The sequence below is a fragment of the Antedon mediterranea genome, chromosome 10 (genome assembly GCF_964355755.1).
Source record: "Antedon mediterranea chromosome 10, ecAntMedi1.1, whole genome shotgun sequence".
Taxonomy (NCBI): domain Eukaryota; kingdom Metazoa; phylum Echinodermata; class Crinoidea; order Comatulida; family Antedonidae; genus Antedon; species Antedon mediterranea.
The window spans coordinates 4,056,278-4,081,887 of NC_092679.1; the positions used below are offsets into that span (position 1 = coordinate 4,056,278).

Below are 25,610 nucleotides of genomic sequence, written 5' to 3' on the forward strand. Positions count from 1 at the left end.
GATGATTTAAAGTTTATATAAAAGCATTAAAAATACATGCGTGAGCTATAAAAATAAACAAAAGCGGTTTATTTTTATCTTTGTACTCTGGAGTTATATAAGTGTATAGCATTAGGTACAAACGAGCACCTAAACCGTTTTGTTAAGTGCACGTAGTCTTATGCCAGAATTCATGAGGCCAAATTGTTTTTGAAGAGGATGTGTTTCATCATCAATGATACTTTTTACTTTTTTAAAACTAAATTCCTTGGTAACTATACATTTTTAAGGAATATAAAAATGATTAAAAACAGTTTATGGACAACAAATAGTCAACAGCATTGCAGAAAATCTCAACTTTAGATTGTTTGGAAGAAATCAAATTTCTATTGATAGTGTAAATGACAGTTATTGCAAGCAAACAAAGGAAATAGAATTGTACAGTTATTAGCATAAATAGAGTTAATTGAAATTAACATTTTACAAGATATCTCAATAAATCAAAACCTGTACAAACGTACACATGTACACAATTAGTATGCTGCAGTATGGTACATATGATTTATGATAGCTATGCATCACAGTATGTTGCGGCAAATTTGAAAGCAATCCTTATATCTATTGCTGTTTTAGTTGTTGAAGCGGAAGTGAATTCGACCGGTCAAACCCTATGGGAATCTAGATTCATCACATAAAAAGCAATAATAAGCATGTTTATCATCAAAGGTTATTTAGAGGTTAACACTATGAATGACTACTATAGATTAGTCTTTATTATCATAAATTACGATTTTTAGATCAAACAATAAAAACGGAAGAGAAAGTTGTATATGTTTCTCCCATTTGGTGAACACAGATAATAGCATTTTGAATGAAGCTCTGTCTACACTATCAAAGTTCACAAAGTGATACATCATCATCATATAGACATGATGATGTCATATCATTACCATATTTGGGCATATCACTACCATCTTTGGGCACATCACACTTTTTTTTGTCAATCTAGTTTCGATAGTGTAAACCGAGCTTAAGGGTAACATTTCAAAAAATATTGTTTTGCCTAGAATTTAAAATTAACCACAGTCCTATCATTTATTACCTATTAGTATTATACAATGGTAAGTTATAAGAGTTTTACAAAATCTAATATCCAAATTTTATCTTCTATTTTCAGGAACTGAGACAAGATAACCAACTTCTTCACGAAACAAACGCATTGCTCCAAGATCAAGTAGAAACGTTCCAAAGCAAAGGCGACAGAGTGCGAGATTTAGAAGCTGACCTGTTGCGCTACAAATCGCAGATTGACACGCTACAAGAACAGCGCGAGACGGACAATGACAAGCTGCAGGAGATGGTTGAAGAGAATGCACGACTGCAAATGGATCATCGACAAAGTTTAAACGAGTCTGCTTCGCTTGGTCATGAACTAGAAATGGCTAAACTTGTATCGCCATGTACGTAGTATCATAATTTCATTTCAAAAATCTACAATAAGTATTGATACTATTACAGGTACACCAGTAAAATGGTACAGTTTTTGTTTAAATAAATTGTAAACCAGTAAAGCTTTGTCTATACTATTAAACTTTATGTGACAAAAGTATGTGATGTACTCATATATGGACATGATGATGTCATATCACTACCATATTTAGGCATATCACTACCATATTTGGGCATATCACTACCATTTTTGGGCATATCACTACCTCATCACATGAGACAGAGCTTAAAAGAAATCTTTTTACTACATTTTCAAATTTCTACTTTATTTACCTATGATTATATTTATTTCCGTTTTTCTCTTTCAGCTGGTAATTCATTGTCGAAGGAATGCAACGATTCGGCTTCGAGTAAAATCGTCAGACTTGAAAGAGAGAACCAAAAGCTGTTGAGTGAGTTACAAACACTGCAAGAAAGCTTCCAGACAGACAGCAAAGGAAAATTATTACAGAAAGAAAATGAACGACTTTGTCAGAAAATAGAAAAACTTCAAGTGGCTAGTTCGTCAGAGATGCAAAATTTCTTTGATTTAGAGACAGAAAACGGAAACCTAAAAAAAGAAAAGGGACAGTTGGAAGAAATGATGCAAACGGAAAAAGAAATGAGTGAAAGACAAGTAAAAGAACTAGAGAACGAAAACGAACAACTTACTCACACAATCGATACATTACGTGAACGAAATCAGAAAAACGTTGACCACCGGATTAGAGATATTGAAAATGAAAATCGTAAATTACACGAAGAAATGAAAGAATCGCAGAATAAATTATCAAAAGTAGAGTTTGATAACAAACAATTGCAAAAGAAACTTGAAACGTTAATAGATAATGCAAAAAGGTTGGAAGAAATTGAACAATCCCTCTCCGATTCTGTTAGAGAGAACGATAAACTGAATCGAACAGTTGACATGTTGAATATTCGTTGCGATAAGTACGAGGAATTAGAACGCGAGAACATGGTACTTGAGGTTCAGAAAGATAAACTAGAGAACGAGAAACACCAACAAGAGAAAACTCTTAAGGATCTTAGAGTACATTGTCAGAAACTAGAGCAATATGAAGCCGATAATGTCCAGTTGAGATCAAGGTTGCAGACTCTCCAGAAGACACTGGATACTATGAAAGACAACATGTCAAAAGTTCTGGAACTGGAACACGATAAAGAGGAGTTAGACCGGCAGAATAGACAATTACAAAAATCAATCGTTGCTTTAAAATCGAGCCAAGAAAGAGGATCACAATTGGAGGTGGATTATATCGAGCTTGAAACACAGAATAAACAATTGCACAAAGCGATTGAGTTAAATAAATTAAAAATTGAAAAATTAGAAAAGGAAAATCAAGAATTGGACAATCAGGTGGAAAGATTAAAAGAAGATCTGAAAAAATCGTCAGAATCTCAAAAATTATCCAGTAAAATGGTCGAAGATCTTGAGAAAGACAACCGTACATTAGAGCTTGAGAAAGAAACAATAGAAAAAGACAAGCGACGGCTAGACAAAGAAAATAATCGCTTGAAAATGTCTTTAGAAGGAAAAGATAGTGAAATTGATGCAGCCTCCTCAAAGATAGCAACACTTCAACGTGACATAAAGCATACTCAGAAATCAGCAGAAAAGAATAAAGAAATTGCAGAGCGGGTTAAGGAACTTGAAGTAGAAAACCGTGATCTCTTGAAACAGTCAACACTTGATAAAAAAACTTTGGCAACACTTAGAGAGGTTAGTAGCGTAATTCTCTCAGTATTCGGTTTATATAGATATTTGACACAACTGTGTGCAATGGGAGCCAATTTATAACCCATCCATTAGAATAAAACCCTCTATTCAGGGGACACCGCTATTAAGGTATATTTTACTGTGAGAACAAGGAGCACTATATTTGTTAACACTATTGTCAACCCCTATAATTAAGGAGACATTTGTTTGTTTCCCTGAATAGGGCTCTACTGTATTATTATTGCAATTGTAAAATTTCAAAATTTAGCTAGATTAAATTATGGAAGTGTGTTATTTCACTCTTTCCTGGTTGAACTATAAACTTCATCATTATTTTTACGAAATAAAATAAAGCCAGTACCATAATATTCATTTGATAGATGCAGAAGGAAGAGTCCATACAAAAAAAAAACATTATTACTGTACATTCATGTACATTTAAAATTCTACTGTCGGTTGCTTACGGGAGTAATCAATGTAAATTTAATGGCCTCGTTAGCTACATTAATCCTCGGTTTAATTTTTGTTCTGCATGCAGAACAAATCATTCTTACTTATAGACCTGCAATTACTTTAGTCTACTACTAAATGTTGATGTAATATCATTATTTCACAAATGTTCTTTTTGTTAGAGTTAAATACTAATATTTAAAAATATAGTTAAAAGCATTTAAATATATATATTTATTTACTACAAAACAAAAATCAAGGAGATCTATGTTTGAGAACCATTATGAAAACATTTTTTATTTTAAAAGTTTTTGTTGATTTTTTTCAGGAACTTGTTAATGAAAAGATTCGGACCCAGCAACAAGATAACGATTTAGAAAAACTGTCAACAGAATTGGACCGTATTGGTCTAAATAAAGATAAATTAATGAGAGAAGAGCTAAGAGAAGATGAAAGGTACAATCTCTATTACCTTTACAATTGGTGACCATGAACAATTGTTCTTCTGCAGTTACTGCAGTAACTATATTTTGTTAAATGTTATTTTATCTGCTTTGTGCCCCTTAATCATAAGCATATTGAAAGAAAATAGTCTAGAAAAAAGGTAGAGAAATATTTGTTCATATTTATTTTGAATGATAATTTTATCATTAATGATGCCTTATGTTTTGTATAATGATTGTTAACATTGCTGACTCTTTTTTTGTAGTCGTATCAAGGCCCTGCAGAGCCAAATGGAGGATACATTAAACAGAAGTATGGAAATTAAGGATGAGAAAATAAAATCACTAGAACAAAGGTTTGTATAACTTTGACTTTTATCCAATACCAATTGATTTATTTTAATTATTGATAATAAAAATGGGACTTATATATCGCATTATGCAAATCCTCAATGCACTTAACAAAAGAAATAAAAAGCAGAACATGGCCATATACATGGCTGCAGTCATGTGCTCAAATTTGAGTTAGTGTTTACCGACCGACCGACATAGTGAGCTGGTAAAATTAAAAAGATGAGCAAATCATATGTTTTTGGAAAAATAAATTTCTACTGCAATCTATCCATTTTAATATTAAAATGATCTTATCTTTCGATACAAATTTGTCAAAAGTACATTTGCAAAAGTATTGTGTTTATTAGTTGACTATCCTTGATTAGAAATGAGAGACAATAACCATACATCACAATATCACAACATTAATGTTATTTTTACCTTTATACACATTAAACATGACTCATATATTACACACATAACAAGACTTAGTCTGTACCATTCATTACTAGAGGCTATCCATTTACTGTGCTACCAGCGAGTATGTTTACTCACATACTTTCAAACCATTTTATCATTATTGAAGGAATATAAATAATGAGCCACTTTGGGACTGTGTATTAGGTCACATGATTCATATTGACCATTCGCACATCCTGAATTAGATGTTCATTGTTCCCCGAGGCATGTGAATTGTTTTATGATTCTATACTATGTTATGGTAAATCTACCACATTATGAGAGTTTTGCTAAATTACATAATCAAATCAGTTTGAAAATGAAACTAGACATTTTTCTGTGAATAAAATTATCATACAAAAGTAAAATGGTCGTCATTATCATCGTTATTGCTGTCATTGCGATTGTGATTAGCATTTTAACAAATGTTAGTTGTTGAATTAAATATTAGTACAGTAATTTAATCAATTTACACACAAAACATAAAACAAAGGTACATTTTAAGATTCAAGACATTTCATTGGTCCACTTAAAATGGACATTTTTTTGCTTGGCACAAATTAAGACAATAAAGACAGTAAAAGTAAAATACATCAAATTGCACATTAAAAGAGCCGCATCTCCAAAGATCGTATAAATCAAATTACTAATTTTAGCATAATCACATGTTTTTCATCACACCACCACTGAACAATGGTTGATCATTACGCATTACTTGTGTGTTACTGACCTGTAACAGTCATAGACAGGTCTGCTGTGCTAGATTACATTAATGTTACCGCGACAGGCCTGCCATGCTAGATTACATGAATGTTATTGGCCTATAGTAATACACAGGTCTGGCGTGCTTGGCTAGGCTTAAATATTGAATACTTTAAGTCTGCTCTGATCTAACTGTAGTCTATAATCTATGATGTCCTTGATTATTATTGTTTGATAATCTGGGATTAGAAATGAAAAATTACTTTGAAAATTTGTAATTATGAATTGATTAATTTTGTGTCGGATAGATTATATATGTAGTATCTGGATGTTTCTAATTTGGATTGGAGAGAATTGCATTTATTATTTATTATGCCTTTTAAAACCTTGCATAATGTGTACAATGAACTTATAAAAATATGTGATATATCTGGATTACATAATGCCATGGATATATAATAACTGTTGAGAGAAGCTATTCACATTGAAATGCAATGCCTTATAGACAAATTAAAATGGAAATTAAATTTGTTTAAATGGCTGCTCATAAATATTTGTGCAATGTATATGCATTATGTTTTTCTTTTTTTATTTCAACCATCTTTAAAGAGTTTACCCCTTCCAGTTTAGCTCAGTGGGTAACTGATATTCAGGAGCCCTCTTGTTTATTAGTTATCCGCTTAGTAGCGGATAACTCCTTGTAATCGTCCTGTTTCATCATCTTTTTTTTTTTTTTTTTCTGTATTATACTTCTTTCCTTTGTGCGTCGCGTTTCTCTAAAACGTGTAAACAGAACATATCGTAACTTTGTCAACATATCGACATTTACGTGAACTTGTGCACCTCCTATTTTTGAATGACGTCAGAGTTGCGCAACGTGACTTACGCGCGATTTTATGAATTTCAATGATTGATCATAGACTAAAAACGAAACATAATTTTGTTTTGAAACTTTGTGAAAATTTAAGTCACATCAAGCGCAAACTTCCTATGGATTAAAAATAGCATGTTTCACAAAAAATTACGCGCGCCAGCGCGTTTAAAATTTTAGAGTGCGAAAGATCAACTTCTAATCAACTTTCTATGCGTTTCATGTCATTTTGAGCATGTCAAAAATTCCCACGCGCGCGAAACTTTTTACGCACGCGGTGCACACTTAGAGTTAAAAACATATTTTTTTCGCGTGATTCATGTTTTTTCAGCCTTTTATAGTAATGTTACCAACCTTTAAACAATTTCGACTTAAAATTACGTCATACGAGCACGTCGAATTAAATAATTTGCACGCGTTTCTGGTGAAAAAGTTCAAAAATTCGTCAAAATTATGCCTATTTTTAAACAGTCATAGATTCTAAACTACATGGAGAACTTTTTTTTAATTACATATTCTGGAAGTTGATGAGTTGTAGATATCGAATCATGCATTAATATGGCTAACCGGACATTGTGACGTCATCGTATGGCCACGCGAATATAAAATATAGGATTTTTGTCTCTTTCGTCATAGCTCATCACATTTAATAGAGTGCATCTCCACTTATTCGTAGTCGATTTTCACCCCGATTTTAATATATTCTAGGTCAATCAACTATCTGTTGCATGAATTAAACATTTTTTAATTTTTTTATCGTCGTCATGCCTAAAAATTTAAATTACATTGGTCATTAATTTCATCTTTACAGTAAATTTTAATCTGTTATAGCTCGTAAGAATAAAATGTGATAATCAGGATTAAAACGTTTTCAGGAAGCTATTGTATTGTAGATACAAAATCATGTGAAAATTGTGCCAATCGAATGTTGTGACGTCATCATATGGCCAGTTAAATACAAAAAGTCGTATTTTCATCTTTTGCGTTATATTTCATTACATTTAAAAGAGCGCGCATCAATATTTCACGTATTCAAATTTCTTCTACACGTTAATATGTTGTTGCTGAGATAATTTCATTCTGAAATTTCTACTTTTGCATTTCATTTTGAAACCGTCAAGATGTTAAAAATTACAATAAAATACGGGTCCCGTAATTTCACCTATTTTACACTGTTTGTGATATGTATACAGATTGTACTGTGTATACTATATGACACAAAATAACAGAATTCAGAAATAACAACATATCATATTCTTCAGTTCAGGTCATAATGCCTTAATATTTCTCTGTGTGCAATATTCTAACGTATGACGTGCACGTGGCGTTTGTCGAGCGGATAACTAACTCGTCAAAGTGACGAGTTTCATGTCTAGTTATTATAATTTTTTTTGATATAATTAAATATTTAATTTAATTTATGTAGGGAGAAAATTTAAGAAGTGTTTCTTTTTCCTCCTTTTCTTTCCTTTTAAAATTTTTATTTCCATATGTGATTCTGTATTGTTAATTTTTGTTTGGACTAAAATAAAATAATTCAATGAATATTATTTTTTTTCTTTAGATTACAAGAATCAACTGGTCGCAACCAAAAGATGAACGAAGAGATCCGATTGGTGAAACGTGAGTACGACAGCCTTCAGCAACAAACAATAGAAGACGAAAGGTCAACAATGGATGGACCCGGAAGAGCGTCAGTTAAGTAAGTGAACAAACTTCATCGTTTATCGTTGCTTTTTGTTAAAAAAAGGTCTGCAATTCAGTCTTTGAACTGTTTAGTAGTTATAAATATTATTGTAGTGTTTTGGAATTAAAATATAAAATATAAAAACTTAATATAAAAATTTAAAAAAAAAAACTCTTTTTTTGAATAAACTCCCCCCCTTTCGAATAAACTTCTTCTCTCGCCTCACCTCCCCCATAGAACATAATTTTGAATAAACATCCCAGGGCTTTTATTTATTTCCTCGAATAAACATCCCAGGGCTTTTATTTATTTCCTCAAATAAACACCAACACATGCATATATACACAATATTGTATTAATGTACAACACATTTCTATTTGTAGTAGAATTCATTTATTGACATGATACAATAAATGTACAACTACAATTTAACTAAATGGAGAAAATATAAGTGGCCTGTTCGAAATAGTATCCCTTTGCTTTAATGCCATTTTAATACAGGCATTACATTTCTTAATTTTCTTACAGGAGAACTGACAGTGATAAGATTCATGCCAAGCAGATTATTCAAATGAAGGATCATCTTGTGGAATTAGAGCGTGAGGTACGTATTAAAGTGACCCACAAAAGATGCAACCATCAACTATGAAAATGATTCTACAAGTTTCCATAGAGTTATTATACTTAGCTACAAATAGAGAGTGAACTAGGTAACAGTGAAATGATGCTAAGAGCTATATAATTGATGATAAAATACAGCCATATTCGATACTCCCATTCCACATTGACACTGTCTTTGAACTATGAATATGTTGGAGTTGACTCTCTAGTTTTAATATAATAACTCTATGAAAATGTCATATTCTAAGTTTTAATATAAACTTCATATTCTGCGATTACTCTATGTAAATGTTTTCTTTTCTTTAGAATGCAACGTTATTAGCAGAAAATAATAATTTGAAGTCGCAAAAAGAAGGTTTCACAACCCAGACAGCTAATCTACAAACAGAAAACAAAGCATATCAATCAAAGATAGGCATGCTACAAGAACAAAGTTCAAATCTCCAATCCCAACATGCAAAGCTACAAGTAGAGCAAGCCACTATTGGTTCGCAGATTTCAACGCTCCAGTCGGAGAACTCTAACCTCCAAACACAGGTTTCTTCACTTGAACTCGATGCAGAAAAATCAAAGTCAAAATTGGAAGAAATGGAAGGGACATACGACTCTCTTTTATCAAATTACGATCAATTAACACAGCTCCATGAAAATCTTAACCAAGAGTATGAAAGCTTAATTAATGAACATAGCACCCTCAAGAGTGAATTGAAGGTCGCAAAGAGCGAGTTCGAAAATGTGAAAGAACAGCGTGAGGAGATGGAGAAGAAAAAAGTTGATATGCTCCTTCTACAGAGCTCACTCCGTCAGGAAGAGGATTCCATACGGAAGATGAAGCGCGATAAATCTTATGGCACACTAGAACGGGATCATGAATCACTACAACATATTTATGACCGTTTAAATAAAGAGTACAAGGAGCTGGAAGAAAAGCATAACACTGTTAAAGGACAGTACAGGTGAGAGGGAATGTATTTAATTAACTGAATTAGCATATGTATTAAGCTCTGTCTACACTATCAAACTAGTTTGACAAAAAAGGTGTGATGTGCCCAAATATTGTATGGATATGCCCAAATATGGTAGTGATATGACATCATCATGTCTATATATGGGCACATCACATTTTGTTGTCATATGAAGTTTGATAATGTAGACAAAGCTTAACAGCAAGTGCATAACCAAATTATATACTATATAAGGCCTGCTATCAAACCTTAGTTTTAATATTTTTTACTTTAAAGGACTTTACAGCGAGATCACACGGTGCTACAAGGGGAACTTCATGATGCTAAAGACCGTTGTCAACAAATGGAGATTGAGAGCAGTAAGGTTGCACACCGGTGTGAGGTAACTTTATTTAAATTAATAGTTGAGATACTTCTGTAGGTCCTTGATAATTCTTATGGATAAACTAAACATGAAGATTCGTTGATCAAACAGTTTTTGCTACAAGATATTTGATAAATTATTAATTTTGTTTTGTAGTTGTTGAATCATTTGAATGGCAACTTAGAAGAAGAGAACAAGAAACTGATGGAGCAACTAAGTCAGTTGATGGCACAGAATCAGGAGCTACTGGTGTCCACTCTGGAGAGCAAAGAACTACACCACGAGGAACAGAAACAACTTGTGTAAGTCAGGCTCCCGGAAATACTAGCACTTTTCAATTAATTTGTTAATGTGGGAATTTTGTTCACTTTCATCTTTAAAATTTGAATAGCATGCGAACTGAAGAGATAGTAAAAGCATTGAGTAATGTAAATATTGTTAAGATTTGAAACATTATTATTACAGTATTTGTTATGCCATCCTTTACATGTTTGCAACATTCAAGTTTGTGTTTTCTATTTTGCAGTGAAAAGTTGAACAATTTACGTCGTCAGAAGGAGAAACTTGAAGAAAAGATTATGGACCAATATAAGAACCACACATCGCCTCAAAAAAGGTATATAATTATGAATTGAATGATTGATAGTCATATAATTATAGAGCACTGTACTCATAGCACACTGTATATCCAAACAAGAGAACCAATATAGTCACAAATAGTACTACATAATATTGCACAACAAAATTATTTATTTATTACATCTATAACAAATTTTTTTATTTTACCTAATGGTAAAATTAAAACACATCTTCCATAAGCAACATAATTACTATGCTAAATAAACTTAATTCGATTTTTAACTGTATGATGATTTTTTTACCAATCAAATTCTAGCGGTAGTTTTAGCTTAGAGAGCGAACTAAGCTATCAAAATACAATCTGTTCTGGGTGAGTTGTCTTAGCAATACCCCCTCTCCTGGCATCCGTTCTTCATTTAAGTCTTCTGTTGATAATATATCTTAAAATGCATCATTATTGTTTGTTTTCTTATTAAAAACTTTACGTACACCGGTATTTTACCCATAATTCTTTTGTTTATTGTTTCCCTAACAACATGGATGCATGGTTGTCAAAATATCTTGTCTCAGCATTTGATAATATTCTTACTTTTTGTTTGTTTTTTTATTTTACCGGTTATTATTTTTGAGTGGTATCCTCTAAAAACTGTTTCAATATATTGCGGTATTTTTTAACAGATCACTCATCAGTATAAACAGTTTTCCCTGTAGAGTTTAATATTCTCTTTCATTTTTTCATTTTATTTTTAACTTTATTTATGTAACTTTTTTGCATTTATCTAAAAGGTATCCGGATATATAATTTATGTTTTATAGCGCCATTTAATATAAATTAACTTATATTTACCCTGACACTTGACAGGGTATATGTTCTCTGGAACGTAGTTTCTCTAGTTTAAGTTTTATTTTATTAGCGCCATTTGATATAATTAACTTCATTTTTGTTTTTGTACTAGAAGGGTATAAATATTAATTTGTATATACTGTTAATGCTTGAAACCATTTAAATTTAAACTTCTTCAAATGGTTAAGATGATCTTCTTCAAATTAACAATTGCATGGATATTTTATGTAGGTTTATACTCCCAATCAGGTTTGATTATTTGTATGCTAATAACAGCATGGTATTTATATATAAAGTACTGTATGTGATTGTGGATTATATGACCTTTGACCTAGAAAGTCAAGCGACCTGGTAATAAAGCATGTTACATGTTGGAATTGTTGTCATTGCATTTTGATGAGCTGATGATTCACAGAATGTGCCTAGTTGATGGTGGACATAGTGCATTCTAATTATTGCAAGACATATACCAGTAATGAGCATGTGGTTTAATTACTACATGTACTATTACAGTAGTGTATACAGTCACTGTCTGTTAAGCGTGGTTCACACTAGCGACGCAACACAAGGACGTAACGCAACGCAAGTGAATTGACCAATCACAAACGATGGCTTATTCGCTTGTGATTGCTAACTGTCTATAACTTCGCTGGTCATTGGTTAAAACGCTTGCGTTGCGTTTACGTCCTTGCGTTACGTTCTAGTGGGAACCAAGCTTTAGTAGTACAGTACTACCATGATAGAAACATGTAACCTAATCTGCCTACGATTCTACTGTATGTACCCCTCTTGTTTAAGACTTGTGTCTAAAAGCAAGCTTGTTCAGTATGATTATATAATTAAAAACAAAAGCATATTCAGCCCATAATCAAAGTATTTGTTTTAATAGTACTATTATTTTGTATCTGTTTTTCAGGAATAAGGGAGGTGGTTTTAGTGGACTTCTGAAACGGATACATAAGGCAAGTTGATTTGGCTACTTTAGGCTGGGTAGAAGAATTTAAAAAGTGTAGCTGTAGCTTGGTGGTTTACCGTGCCTGCATTATAATCCTAAGGTCCAGAGTTCAATCGTGACCTAGTGTCAAGATTCAATCCTGAACTAGTGCAAGGGGTCAATCTTGACCAAGTGCTAGGGTTCAATCCTAAATTAGTGCTTGCATTCAATCTTGATCAAGTGGCAGGATTCAATCCTAACCTAGTGTCAAGGTTCAATCCTTACCTAGTGTCAAGGTTCAATCCTGACCTAGTGTCAAGCTTCAATCCTGACCTAGTGTCAAGCTTCAATCCTGACCTAATGTCATTTGTCAATCATGACCTAGTGCCAGGGACAGGGCATACGTCCAAGTATGACTATCAAATAGAAGAACTATTAATATTGTTTATCTATAAATTTGTAAATAAATTGTTTTAACTTTTTAAAATAATTCTTCAGCCTCGAAATAAAGACAAATCTAAGAAGGAACGTAAGTACTCCCTGGGCAACGACAGCATGGATGGCATGGTAGACAGTCCAGGAGAGACATCTTCAGTCGGCTCTGGTGGTGGGGAATCGATTGAAGGAATGACAATAGAAGCGGCCAAACGGCCAGGTGAGACTGCTTTGCATGTGGTATTGCTAACTAATCAGATATTTTTATCATCACAAACATACATTGAATTTCAGGTTATATGGAAACAAAACAAGAATTTTAATCAATTGAAAAAATGAATAAAAAGACAGTGTTTAGGATGTATGTTTGTGGTTAAGAATTTCTAAATAATGATAGAAATTAGATTGTTGGATTTATCTTCATTGAAAACTTTACAAAACATAAAATGTCATGAGAAGTAAATTAGTTTGTCAAAATAAAATTGTTTGACAAACTAATTTACTTCTCTGGATTTCAAACAAACCTGATGAATCTATTCTCCGATAAAATGTTATATTTGAAAATTAAGGAAAACCAAATACAAACTCATAACAGATAAATTAATACAAGCAGAGTTCACATACATCACATAATAATAGTGTTCAAATATGGCTCACTTCCATAAACAATTTATATAGTGTACAATAATTCCTGGTAGTGATATGCCCAAATATGGTAGTGATATGCCCAAATATGGTAGTGATATGCCCAAATATGGTAGTGATATGCCCAAATATGGTAGTGATATGACATCATTATGTCCATATATGGGCTTTAGATATCCTTTTTAACCAACTTTACTCATCTGTCACATAGTCTTCACCCCAGTTTAGATGGTTAATGTATTTTTTTAAAAGGTTATCAAAAGCCTACCATCTGTTTACTACTGTGTATGAGACAGAATAGAATAAATCAACCCTATACTGACAATAATTACGCATGTATTTTTGTTCCTGTTGATGTTTATAATTCCCATTTTAAAAATTTCTTAAAGCCTTGTCTACACTATCAAACTGTATGTGTCAACAAAATGTGATTTTATATGGTAGTGATATGTCCATTTTTGGGCACATAACATTTTTTTTACACATAAAGTTTGATAGTGTAGACAGAGCTTTATTAGTAGATCTATATGTATGTAGACTTTATTGTTTTTGATCTTGAAATAGTTCAATTGCTTGTTATATCTATTAAACATTCTGTGGTTTGTTTTTAATAACGTGTCTTACAATGCATGTTTTTGTTGAATGTATTCTTCGCTTTCACTCGTACTTTAGCTGATCATGACACCTTCATGAGTGACGACGACCAAGGTAATCAGTCCTATATTCGCCGTAGGAGCAACCTATCTAAGGCCTCGATGCAAAATCGTAAATCAATGCCAGCGTATGTGCACGAAGCACAGCGTGACCCGGTATTACAGAGGAAAGAAGGTAGTGATTAAGAAATATGTTTGCTGTGGAGCTGCATAACATTGCTAAAACATCACCTTTATTACCAGAACAGATTTTTTTTTTCTAACTTGCTTTTATTTGTTTAGTTGTTATATTGTTTTGCTGTGTTTACATATGTTTCGACTACCAGCTCTCGAAATTGGGACCTACAGTCCTCTGCAAAAAAGCTGACGTAAATGCTGATTGACAATGTTAATTTCGAGGGCTGGATTACTATACGTATTATTGTTGGTATATTTATTTTCCCACCATAACACTGAGGGTGAAAAGAGATTTTGACTAATCAGTCTTATCATATATGTACACCACATATGGCATAAATATTATATATTTATTTTATGTATATACTTAATATGTTTACAAGTATTAAAATATACACAATTTATGTATTAATATTATGCATTAATATGCATTAATTTCAAATTATATACCAGTAAATAAAACAAATAAAGGAGACTTCAATCTTTAATAATTACTATAAAATTTAGGTTAGAAAGATAAAATATTTTATAATATTAAAATATATCATTTTAATAACATCATTCCATGCTCATTTTATTAACGTTTTTTAAGCAACTATATATTTTTTTAAATCTTTAGTTTTGTATTTTTGATATCATAGCTTAATATATATAATATATTTCAAGTACCATATACTTCTCATCTATATTTCATACCGCACTTAACTGAATGTATATATAAAACACAATGTTTTTGTTTTATTATTATTTTTATTATTATTATTATATAAACAGTGTCAGTATTCATATTTTTTCAAATCTTTTGCAAAGTAAAACATTATTTTATGCATTAGAATGTCTGACAAAAATTACCATAATAATGTTTTAATGTTGTTTTAATAATACTATAATATAAAGTCATATTTATCATTGAAAAGGATGTGTTCTTCATTTATTGTTACCATAAACTTTTTGTATGTTTTGTACTTAAACTGTTTTTTTTTTGTTTGTGTGTATTTTACAGTTGTGCATAGTAGTTTATCTTCTGAAGATCTTAGAATGTCAAAAGATGATTTGGATTCTTTGTCAAGTTCCTCGTCAACTAAGCGAGGTAGGGTGACGGGAAATTTCTTTACTTCTTTACATTTTGTGTTTACATTTTTGTTTGTTTGTATACTGTAAATGATCAAATAAGAGCTACTTCTAAAATTGTTTTCATTGAGACTTTTAGTCGACTGCAGCGCTTATCTGTTTTAGTACCATTGACATCGCTGTTCTGCGACCTATGGGTCACTGCCCCAAACAACGGAAAAAATCTCCAATGCTGAAACTTTTTATCAATTATACACTGCTTTAGATGTGAATCTACAAAACGGATTACATTTTACATCAACAGTTTTTTCTTGTGTAGTACAATTGGGAATGTGATAATTCCTAAAATAGAATCATAGGGTCGTGGTCAAAAAAGGATGCGGAATGATGATTTAGATGAAATGGTACTAGTCAGCCACCTGCGTGCAAACACCTGCGTGCAAAACTCTGCAACACATCAAAACTATTTTAGTGTCTGTTGTTGGTTGGTCTCAGTGCAACACTGATTCTACTGCAATGATTGTTTGAGTGCTGAGCTTGGTTCCCACTTGGGCTGAACATGTAAGGACGCAAGCCATTTAACCAATCACGACACGATGGCTCATCCATCCATCTGTTGCCATTGGTCAACTCACTTGTGTTGCGCCCACATAGTTATGTTGTGTCCAAGTGGGATCCAGGGTTACGAGTAATAAAAATAAGTAAAAATAAGTTGTATTTATATACAGTGTGGTACAACTAGTAGCTGTGGCCATTATTTAATCATTGATCAGTCTTAAGCTCTGTCTATACTATCAAAATAGTTTTACAAAAAAAGTGTGATGATATTGTAATGATGTGATCATGTCCATACAGTATATGGACACCACACATCACATTTATTAGCCACAAAGTTTGATAGCATAGACAGAGCTTTACATATAATGTTGTGGAACTATTGACTAAACAATAATAAACACATTTTGATTTTGAATAATTCCAATTTTAAAGATTTATATAAATAATTACTTTTGTTTATAACCATTTCAAATGAATATTATTTGCACCTTAACAATTAAACAGATAAATATGCAATATAAATGAAACAATTAATTTAATTAAAAATTATTTTATTAACATGACTTTTAAATTTTATTCATTTTTGAAAATGTTTAATAATTTTATGTTTCATTTTTTTTTTTTTTATTTCATACACATTTTTGTTGGAAATTTAATTTTAACTACATTATTATTTAATCAGATTATTTTAAAAATCATTTTTTATCTAAAAATTATTAACCAATCCATATTTGTTATTTATAACTTCATATTTCTGTTGCCATCATTTGTTTTGATAACTTTTTATTAGCACCAGCTGCCAGAAGGAGCAGTTTTGAAAAAGCCCTCGAGGCTTACCCCTCCCTCAACCTTTCCGACGCCTTCCCTCCGGATACGTACTTTCCTGACTTTGAGTTTGGTAAATGCAACCTAATTTCAACAAATACAGCTTGATATATATTTTTTTTTTATTGGTTGAAAAATTTGTATAATTTTGGAATTTTTGTTTCTTGGATTGCTCTTTGTACCTGAACTTTGACCTCTTTCTCAGCATGTATAGACAAGTGTCATGAGTTACTAACCTTATTGGATACTAGTTCCGGTGTAATCTCGGCAAACGGCACCGCGAAACCAATGGCAGGTAGTAGATGACAATCACTGGAGGCCAGTTTACCACGCGATCGCACTCGTAAATATCGCAAACACAGCTTTCTTTACAACATTGTGGTTATTATAAATTAACATTTAAAAAAGAAATGAAAATCTGATGATAAAAATAAAGATCGTAATACTAAACTTCATTAATATGGTGTGGATGAAAATTAATTTCAATTGGGATGGAAAAACAGCAACAAAAACTGGAAACTCTAGAACTAAAAAAAAAGTACATTAATAAATACATATATAAATACATAAATGAGTGCACTACATATAAATGCAATGTATATAAATAATGACACACATCATGTAGAATTAACAAAACAATACGATCATGTAATAATATAAAAAAAACATTTTTCAACTAATTGAAATTTTTAATTCTTTGTCAAGAATAGAAATGGTAGTAAGGTTTATGAATTGGGAATTACACACTATCGGTATTATTCTATTTTGGTCCGGTGTCTTTCCTTTCTGTCTTTCTCTCCTCATTTTTGTTTTTGTCAAGCTCTCATCCTCATCGGTTCATGATTGGCATGCAGGCATCTTGATTTTCTTCTATCTATCTATTTTATTTTCCGTTAGGAAGGAAAAAGGGGAAAGAGAAAAAGGGATTATCAGCTGTTCCCGCTAAAAGCACGCCTAACCTGAGCACACTTGGTTCTGGTATGGTTATGTTAGCTACTGTTTATGTTGCATAGTCTTCTTCCAATGCAAAATGTGAAAGAAATAAACATTTCTTTTTGCCTCCCTAAAGGGCCTTTCACACCTGTGAACCGGTTCCAGCGCCGGGATATCAAATCGAATGTCAATGTTTTGTTTCCACACAGCTATGTGCATATCGATTACTGCATAGCCGTGTGGAGTGTCATGAAAACGAAACATTGACGTACGCTTTGATTTGCCGGCACCGTGCTGGAACAGGTGTGAAAGGCCATTTAATCTCCAAATAATTTATAAACGTTGAAGATGAGGAAATTTGTGAGAATTAGAAAAAGTCCCGACCAAGGTTTATACCAAAATCTTTTGCTTAAAATGCATCCTACCATTAGACCACATGGTATGGTTCAAATCCGATCAAAAATATTAATATTCATTTTTTATTTTAAACTCAATTGTAACAAACTTTTTTGTAAATTGGAACTCACTGTTAAATTGTCACTTTTTCTACTACAGTAATATCTTGCTTTGGAAGGAGACATGTATTTTATTTACTAGAATATTATAATCTAATTTTAATGTCATGCTAATATAATATATTGGTTTTTGTTATTAATATCATTTAACTACTAATATATTATATATTTTAGTTATATTTATTCATTTTGCAATCAAATTTATTGTGTTTATTATTATTTGCAACACTTATTAACTAAAATGTTAATCTAGTTCAAATTGATGTTTTTAGAGGACTTTTCCAGGTAAAAGAAAGAAAGTTCTTTCAGTACATATTCATATTTTTTGTATAATGTTTTGTATTGAAATGCACATTTGATCATTTTGTAAAAATGTTTAAAAAATATTTATATATATTTGCTTTTGGAAATAAAAATGACATAATTGGTTTGATTGCAAGATATAAATAATTATTGCATAAACTAAGGTAAGTTTTTACTAATAGAATAGTCTTAGTTTAATATAATTTTATCAATTGAAAACTTAGTGAGTTCCCTTATTTGTTTAGATATCCCGGCTAATAATGTTAATACTTAGTGGAGACTTTATACAAATACGACACTAAAGACGGCAAAGCATTAGTCCAACTACTGCACATGCTTTTAAACCAAACAGAGTTGTGATAGCTTCCTTGACCATGCCAAGTTCATAAATTTGGAAGGGCGTAAATTCTCCTTAGAATGTTCTCACCCTCTATTATGTTAACGTAAAGACTAGGATAACCTAAAGCTCTCTGTCTACACTATCAAACTAGTTTGACTAGTGATGTGCCCAAATATGGTAGTGATGTGCCCAAATATGGTAGTGATGTGCCCAAATATGGTAGTGATATTCCCAAATATTGTAGTGATTTGACATAATATGTCGATATATGTTCACATCATATTTTTATATAAATATAAATTTGTATACATAAAATTTGATAGTGTAGACAAGGCTTAATAGTAGATAAACGTTAAGAAATGCAAAATTCTCCACATACTTTTATTATTTAATACTTAATTTTTTGTTAATTATCTCATAGAACGAGCACAAAGTCTTGATGATACCCAGTCGCCTGGAACCGAACGTCGTGGCAGCAGGGGTCTGATGTCTCGGATACGCAGTCGCTCACGTGAGATACTCGATGATCTCAAATACAATTCTGCATCAAATTTATCGAAAATGGACCAATCGGAAGGGCAAATGGTAGGTAAACGTCCCAAGTGGTACACAGTCGATGCTGACCATTCATTCTGATTTGGTGTATGACTTTAAATTGTCATCCCAAACAATAGGTGGTGCTATTTAGATATAGTTCTACCCAACAATAGGTGGCACCATTTAAATTGTTCTGATTACAAATAATTAACCTGTTATGTATGAATGATTTGTTTATAACAAAGTAGATATATCCAGGAGTTGTCTAGACACTTTTTTAATTTTTGATAGATCTATGTTTTACTGTATATTTCTGTGTTGCTTTGGTGTTGTAAGCATAAACATTTTAAAGTGTTTGTTGGGATTACTGTATTTGACCTAGTATACAGTCAACTCTCCCAATACCGGACTCTCTGAAAACCAGAAACTCTCCCAATACCAGACTTTTTTTGAGGACCAAAAGGTCCCAAATTTATATTTACCATTAAAAACACATTCCGAATACCAGACTTTCCGGAAAACCAGACTTATTTGGCCGGCCCAAAGGTGTCCGGTATTGGGAGAGTTGACTGTAATACCATACACTCAAACATTACCCGTCCCACCCTGATTTAAGTTTGGTTGCTGACTCTACACTTGAGACTTAACTCATATACTGTCAACTCAACTAAAAAGCTGTCAATATCTAAGTATAGTTTAGCCCCCCTCCCCCCCCCCCCTTCTTGCCTGGACGGGCCAAATATAGAATATACTGAGTCAAATATAGTATGTTTTTTAATTTTGCTTTTTTTAATGTCATATTTAAGTGTTGTTGCTTGCTTCGTAGTTTTACTGAGCACTATTCATGTTTGCTGTGGTATAAATTAAGTTTTTTTTTACTTTCATATGATTTTTTTTCTGGTAAAAGTTTCCATTTTACTCACACATTTAAGGTTTGATTAATAGTTCATTGGGTGATTGAACCAAATTTAGATTTTTTTCTTTCACTACCTTGATACGTGGCACCTTGAAGTCAGGTTGCCCTTGTTATCTTTCATCCAATACTGATCTTTTTTTTCAATATATAACTATCAACCAATACAGCACACATTTTGTTTTAAAAAAAATAAGTATTATTGATCTTATGTGTATAAACACCTAACAAATTCATTAAACAAACAAAATTTAATTGTTTAATTGATATATTTATAATTAATATAATTATTTAATAAGTTGTAATTATATTTACAGGTTTACCATGTATGATGTTGTATGGTTTTAGTAAGAATTATTATTTTTACAACGCTGCACTTTATTTTGCACAGGCAATATTTATTTTTGCAATTTATGCAACCATTTTTTATTTGCTGTGAATTAATATTTAAAGAATATGTGGCGTGACATAGAAATTATTAGATTAAATATTAGCATTATTTGACAATTTATTATTTAAAAATTTGAGTTTTATTACATTAAATTAGGATAAATTTAGTCAAATAAATGTTTATTTTTAGATTATATTTTATAGATATATTCTTGCGCAAACCAAAACTGCTACATTAGTTTTAGTTATTAAATACAATTAAAAGATAGGCTAAATGTGTAAAATGTGATCTATTTTCAGTCCCTTTGTTGCTGTTCTTGATAGTTTGGTATGTTACAAAAAAGTATGATTATGCATTAGTATATGATGCATTAGTATATAATGCATTAGTATATGATGCATTAGTATAATGGTGCATTAGTATATAATGCATTAGTATGAAAGAAATAACAAACATTTTGAGAATACCTACTAAAATCCTGTTGGACAAAAGAATGAGAAATGCTTAACTTATCTGTCTACACTATCAAACTAGTTTGACCAAAAAAAAGTGTTATGTGCCCAAATATGGTAGTGATATGACATAATTATGTCCATATATGGGCACATCACATTTTTTTGTCACATAGAGTTTTATAGTGTAGACAGAGGTTTAGAAAAACAATGCATTCATGCTATGAACTTAATGGTTTATTTTGTTTTTTATAAGAGAGTTAACGTCTTAGTTGCGTATGTTATGAAGTTTATTTTATAAAGATTGTTTTTTTTTTTTTTTTTTTCATGCTAGCTTTAACATGCATTTAACTAACACTTTGTTTCGGTTTTGTGTCTACACTGGCATATCAAGATTATTACTTTAAAACCCCTTTTGGCACTTAGTCTTGCACCTGAGAAAGATAACTACATAATAAGCCATTCTGGGGGGAAAAGGCTCTTATACATAAAGCCCCCATTGATGTTTGCACAACCTAATATTCAACCTAGTGCCTAGTGGGTGCAGAGATGATCTGATTTGGTAGTGAATTCCATTTATCCACGATTTTGATTCTGTTCAATTTGAGTTCTTGATCTTGATGTGCCACTGTCTGTCATTCATTGCATCATTTTACTATTTGTTGTTTTTCTTTGCATTGCTTTTATTGTTTAATGTTGCATGTTGTTGGCTTTTGCTTTCTTAAGGAGATGGATGCTTTTAATATTTTCTGTCATCTAATTTCACACTATCATGCACTGTTTGATGGCCTAATAATATAGTTTTAATATTAGGGGAACAAACTATCCATCCATCCACCATCATTCTATCTTGCAGTCTCTTCCAATTGGAGAACCGTTCATGACTTCGACTCTTGTGCAACCAGAAGAGGCAACATCACGATCAGCAGTTGCTGCGTATACCACTAGTCTTAACAGTCGCTACTCTGATCGTGTAGATCTTGACACGACGCCGCCGGTCTCGTTGGATAAACACATAAACGTTGTGTCTGATGTTGTGTATGATGAGGATCCCATCGATGTTGTCAATGGAGACTTCAATTCATTTCGCAATAGTAGACATAATCCTGGGTATAATTCTCCTACTCATATTAACAGTCCTCAAGGGCCATCGGCTTCAACACCAAGATCTAATAATCTGAATCCATCTGTATATGCTGCTATTCCATATCACAAGCTGACACCCACTGATAGAACAACACCCCCAACCATCACTAAAAAGACGCCCCCTGTCGGGCATAAAGTAATACATCCAAAGCCACGATATCCACAGAATCTTCAATCTCCAAAATTAGGAGGCTCTCCGCAAGAGAGTTCACCGCGAGACCCTGTTAATATTCCAGTCGATCCTATGAATGTGTCCTCGACCAGGTCGCCGCGAGATAGGGTCAGACAGCCTCCGATTGGTCGTACTAAATCAAATAACTTCACTTCCGAACATTCCCACTCGCTAACGAGAAAAAACAGTCTCCCTAAACATGTTTATGAAAAACCGGCGAAGATCTATGGATCGGAGTCGAATCTTGCAATTAACTCAACAAAGACGACACCTGGTGATGGTAAAAACAAGGGGAAGCTTCCAACAAATGGCCAAGAGGCCGCCGACGCAACAGATAGTACTAAAGACGACGCGGCGAAGAAAGAGAACTCTATTTGGTACGAATACGGATGTGTCTAAAACTTTAATTGGAATTTATAAATTGGATTTTGTATATTGTGGCCAGACTGATCAATATGTGTATATATTTGGTAGAATATGAGATTATAGATTTATTAATGATAATGTTTCCAGCCTTTTTTTAAAGCTTTATTTTAAAAAATGTGTGTAACTGTTTAATGTGGATATTGAAGATGTGTTTATTCGGTGCTTCTTCCCGCCATTCTCAATTACAGATGTCAATGGATTACTCTGTATCTTTCAATTAATAATCAATCAATTAATTTATTATGTGATAACTAATAAAATTCAACTATTGGAAATAGTACAATAGATTTTAAAATTGTCTTTGGAACAATTAATTAAATAGGTATTCAAATTTCAAATTAAAATATTTTATTGTTGCATTGCTAATGCTGGTTAGACAAGAAAAGAATTGTTTTTATACATTTGACAAACAGAAGATGCTAAAAAGAATAATATTTGCAATCCATGCATTTTCATTTATATGTAATCACCATTTTATGTTGCACTTTTCACTGGTTATGGCTTTCATTACGAACCACGCTGGTTCCATATTTTATTCTATCCACTGTGCTTTGGTACATGCTGCTATACTAAAATCACAAGAAGGTAAATGGTATTTTAAACCAAATAGCATGAAAGAAAAAGTAAAATGGTTATTGCAAGTGGCAATTATTGTACTGTATTATAAGGTCATAGGTAAAAGCATAGCGCTTTTGGTACATTGCTCGCTTGCTATAGTCATAAGATATCAGAATGGTGCTAAATGCTTTTTGTAAAGTCCCACAAGAATGGATAGATGACTTAAGAGATACAACACATTAACTATAACTTCCTACAGGTCAAAGGTCAAAGAAAACATTATAGTAGACACGTGACACCCTTTTTACAGTAACGTTTGTAAATACACAATTGAAGTACTAAATCTAACAAACCAATAACGGTTGCTTAAATTAATTTAACATATTGTCAGATGACATAAATAATTCCATTGAATAATTGTTTTTGACTATAGTCCTATTAGGATGTATTATTAGACTGTATACAGTCAATTCTTTCTCATTTTATGAACACTATTGGGATTGAGGTGTACCTAAATAAGAAATGTACATTTTTAATTATCCATTATTGTTCTTTGTAAAATACATTTAATGTCAGATTTAAAGATTTTATTTTGTAACATCACATCACATGTGTGTTTATATTTGTTTTGAATGCTAATGGCATTATAATTGTAAATAAATAATAGGCTTTGTAAATTAAAATTACAGTAGACTAAGGGACAATGTCAAACCTTTTCTACTGCAGTTACTCCAGTAAGTGCATTTGTTTACACTGTTTATGTATTCATTTTTGTGTGGTAATCAAACACATGGTTTATTACAGTGACTCCCTTATAAACCTGAATTAAAAGAGATGTAATTACTCCAGTAACTGCAGTAGAAGATGGTCCTTCAATAAATCGTTAATTATGCTTTCTGTAAAAATGGAAGGAGTAAGGTTGCATGTTTAATTGTTATGTTTGTACTAAGTACTAAAAGTTTGTTTTCCTGATCAGATCCATGCCTCTTATACCGATACCGTGAAATAATATAGGATAGGAAATAATCTAGCTACCGGATTGCTGTATTTTGTTTTCCTTCATGAGAATTTTCCAACCATATTTCCTAGCATTCGTTCGCTGTTTTCATAGACCTTTTGTAGCACATGCGCACTATCAAGTATGTATCAAAAAACTGTATACAAGTGTAAATCTGGTATTATTTTCGAATGATATATATTTTTGTGTTAGTCTAGTGTGATGCTTAGCATGGGTGATTTCAGTAGTTAAGTTAATTAGGGGTCTGGTAAACCAATGCAACGTGTGTGCCTTCCTATCCCAAGTATTTGTGTAATTTAAAGTGTAGTTTTGTTCTTTGTTTTCAGTGTTATTATTTTGTACAGTAATATAGCAATGATGTGGTATATCTTATTGTATATTTACTAGAAAATGATTTTAATTGGTTGTATATTTTGTTCTTTCTTTTATAAATTAATTACTTTCCGGTACTTTGCTTTGCATATTTTTGTTTTGAAGCCGAAATAAATGAAATGACATCCACTTTGACACTATTAAATTTCTTTTTATTTTTGTGCATTCCTTTCTAACGAAATCTCACGAAATTTCTTGAAAACGTGATTTTCAACTGATCCAACGCTTTGATCCAACTGGTTTCGTGGCGTTTAAAAGTATCCAGTTTTCCCAACAAGGTATTTCATATTAAGTAAATTTGATTTGAATCAGAACTCCTTTTATTTTCGTGTCTTCCTTTTCTAATGAATGATTTGATTTTTTTGCATGGCGTGTTTTCCCAACAAGCTATTTTATATGCAGTTAATTTGATTTGAATCGGAACTCTACAAGACACGTACTTTATTTGACTTCATCCGTTTTATATATTGATAATCATCTTTCTTAACGATTCCGTAACTTTCGTAGACTGTGGATACCCGACGTTCCTTCTCTGATAACGCTCGTGTATTGGACATGACCTCATCATCACAAGCAACGAAGCCAACATTCGACAACCTTGATCGTACTCGGTTTTTATTTGGAAATCCAGTCTCGCATCAAGATCATTCGCTGATAGAGCTGCAATGGAACATATTTATTGTTTCAAACATTTAAATTATTACACCATATAT

General features: G+C 32.0%; 1 protein-coding gene across 7 annotated transcripts in view; it reads left to right on the forward strand.

Moving 5' to 3' along the window:
• The window catches only part of LOC140060434 (uncharacterized), a 57,508-nt gene extending 32,479 nt beyond the window's left edge, over window positions 1–25,029 (forward strand). Inside the window, exons 9-26 of one of the 7 annotated variants that reach the window (XM_072106634.1) lie at window positions 1,157–1,439; window positions 1,797–3,208; window positions 3,984–4,111; window positions 4,365–4,454; window positions 8,028–8,165; window positions 8,679–8,754; window positions 9,078–9,727; window positions 10,013–10,118; window positions 10,257–10,402; window positions 10,627–10,716; window positions 10,996–11,049; window positions 12,440–12,485; window positions 12,956–13,112; window positions 14,210–14,365; window positions 15,371–15,457; window positions 16,787–16,894; window positions 19,334–19,497; window positions 22,062–25,029. In XM_072106634.1, the coding sequence (XP_071962735.1) occupies window positions 1,157–1,439; window positions 1,797–3,208; window positions 3,984–4,111; window positions 4,365–4,454; window positions 8,028–8,165; window positions 8,679–8,754; window positions 9,078–9,727; window positions 10,013–10,118; window positions 10,257–10,402; window positions 10,627–10,716; window positions 10,996–11,049; window positions 12,440–12,485; window positions 12,956–13,112; window positions 14,210–14,365; window positions 15,371–15,457; window positions 16,787–16,894; window positions 19,334–19,497; window positions 22,062–22,922 (4,752 nt within the window). In that variant the 3' untranslated portion in view covers window positions 22,923–25,029. Of the gene's footprint in view, window positions 1–1,156; window positions 1,440–1,796; window positions 3,209–3,983; window positions 4,112–4,364; window positions 4,455–8,027; window positions 8,166–8,678; window positions 8,755–9,077; window positions 9,728–10,012; window positions 10,119–10,256; window positions 10,403–10,626; window positions 10,717–10,995; window positions 11,050–12,439; window positions 12,486–12,955; window positions 13,113–14,209; window positions 14,366–15,370; window positions 15,458–16,786; window positions 16,895–17,026; window positions 17,319–17,718; window positions 17,800–19,333; window positions 19,498–22,061 lie in introns of those variants that run through there. The other 6 variants (XM_072106635.1, XM_072106637.1, XM_072106638.1 and 3 more) reach the window with 6 other exon arrangements.
• Window positions 25,030–25,610: the final 581 nt, after the last annotated feature.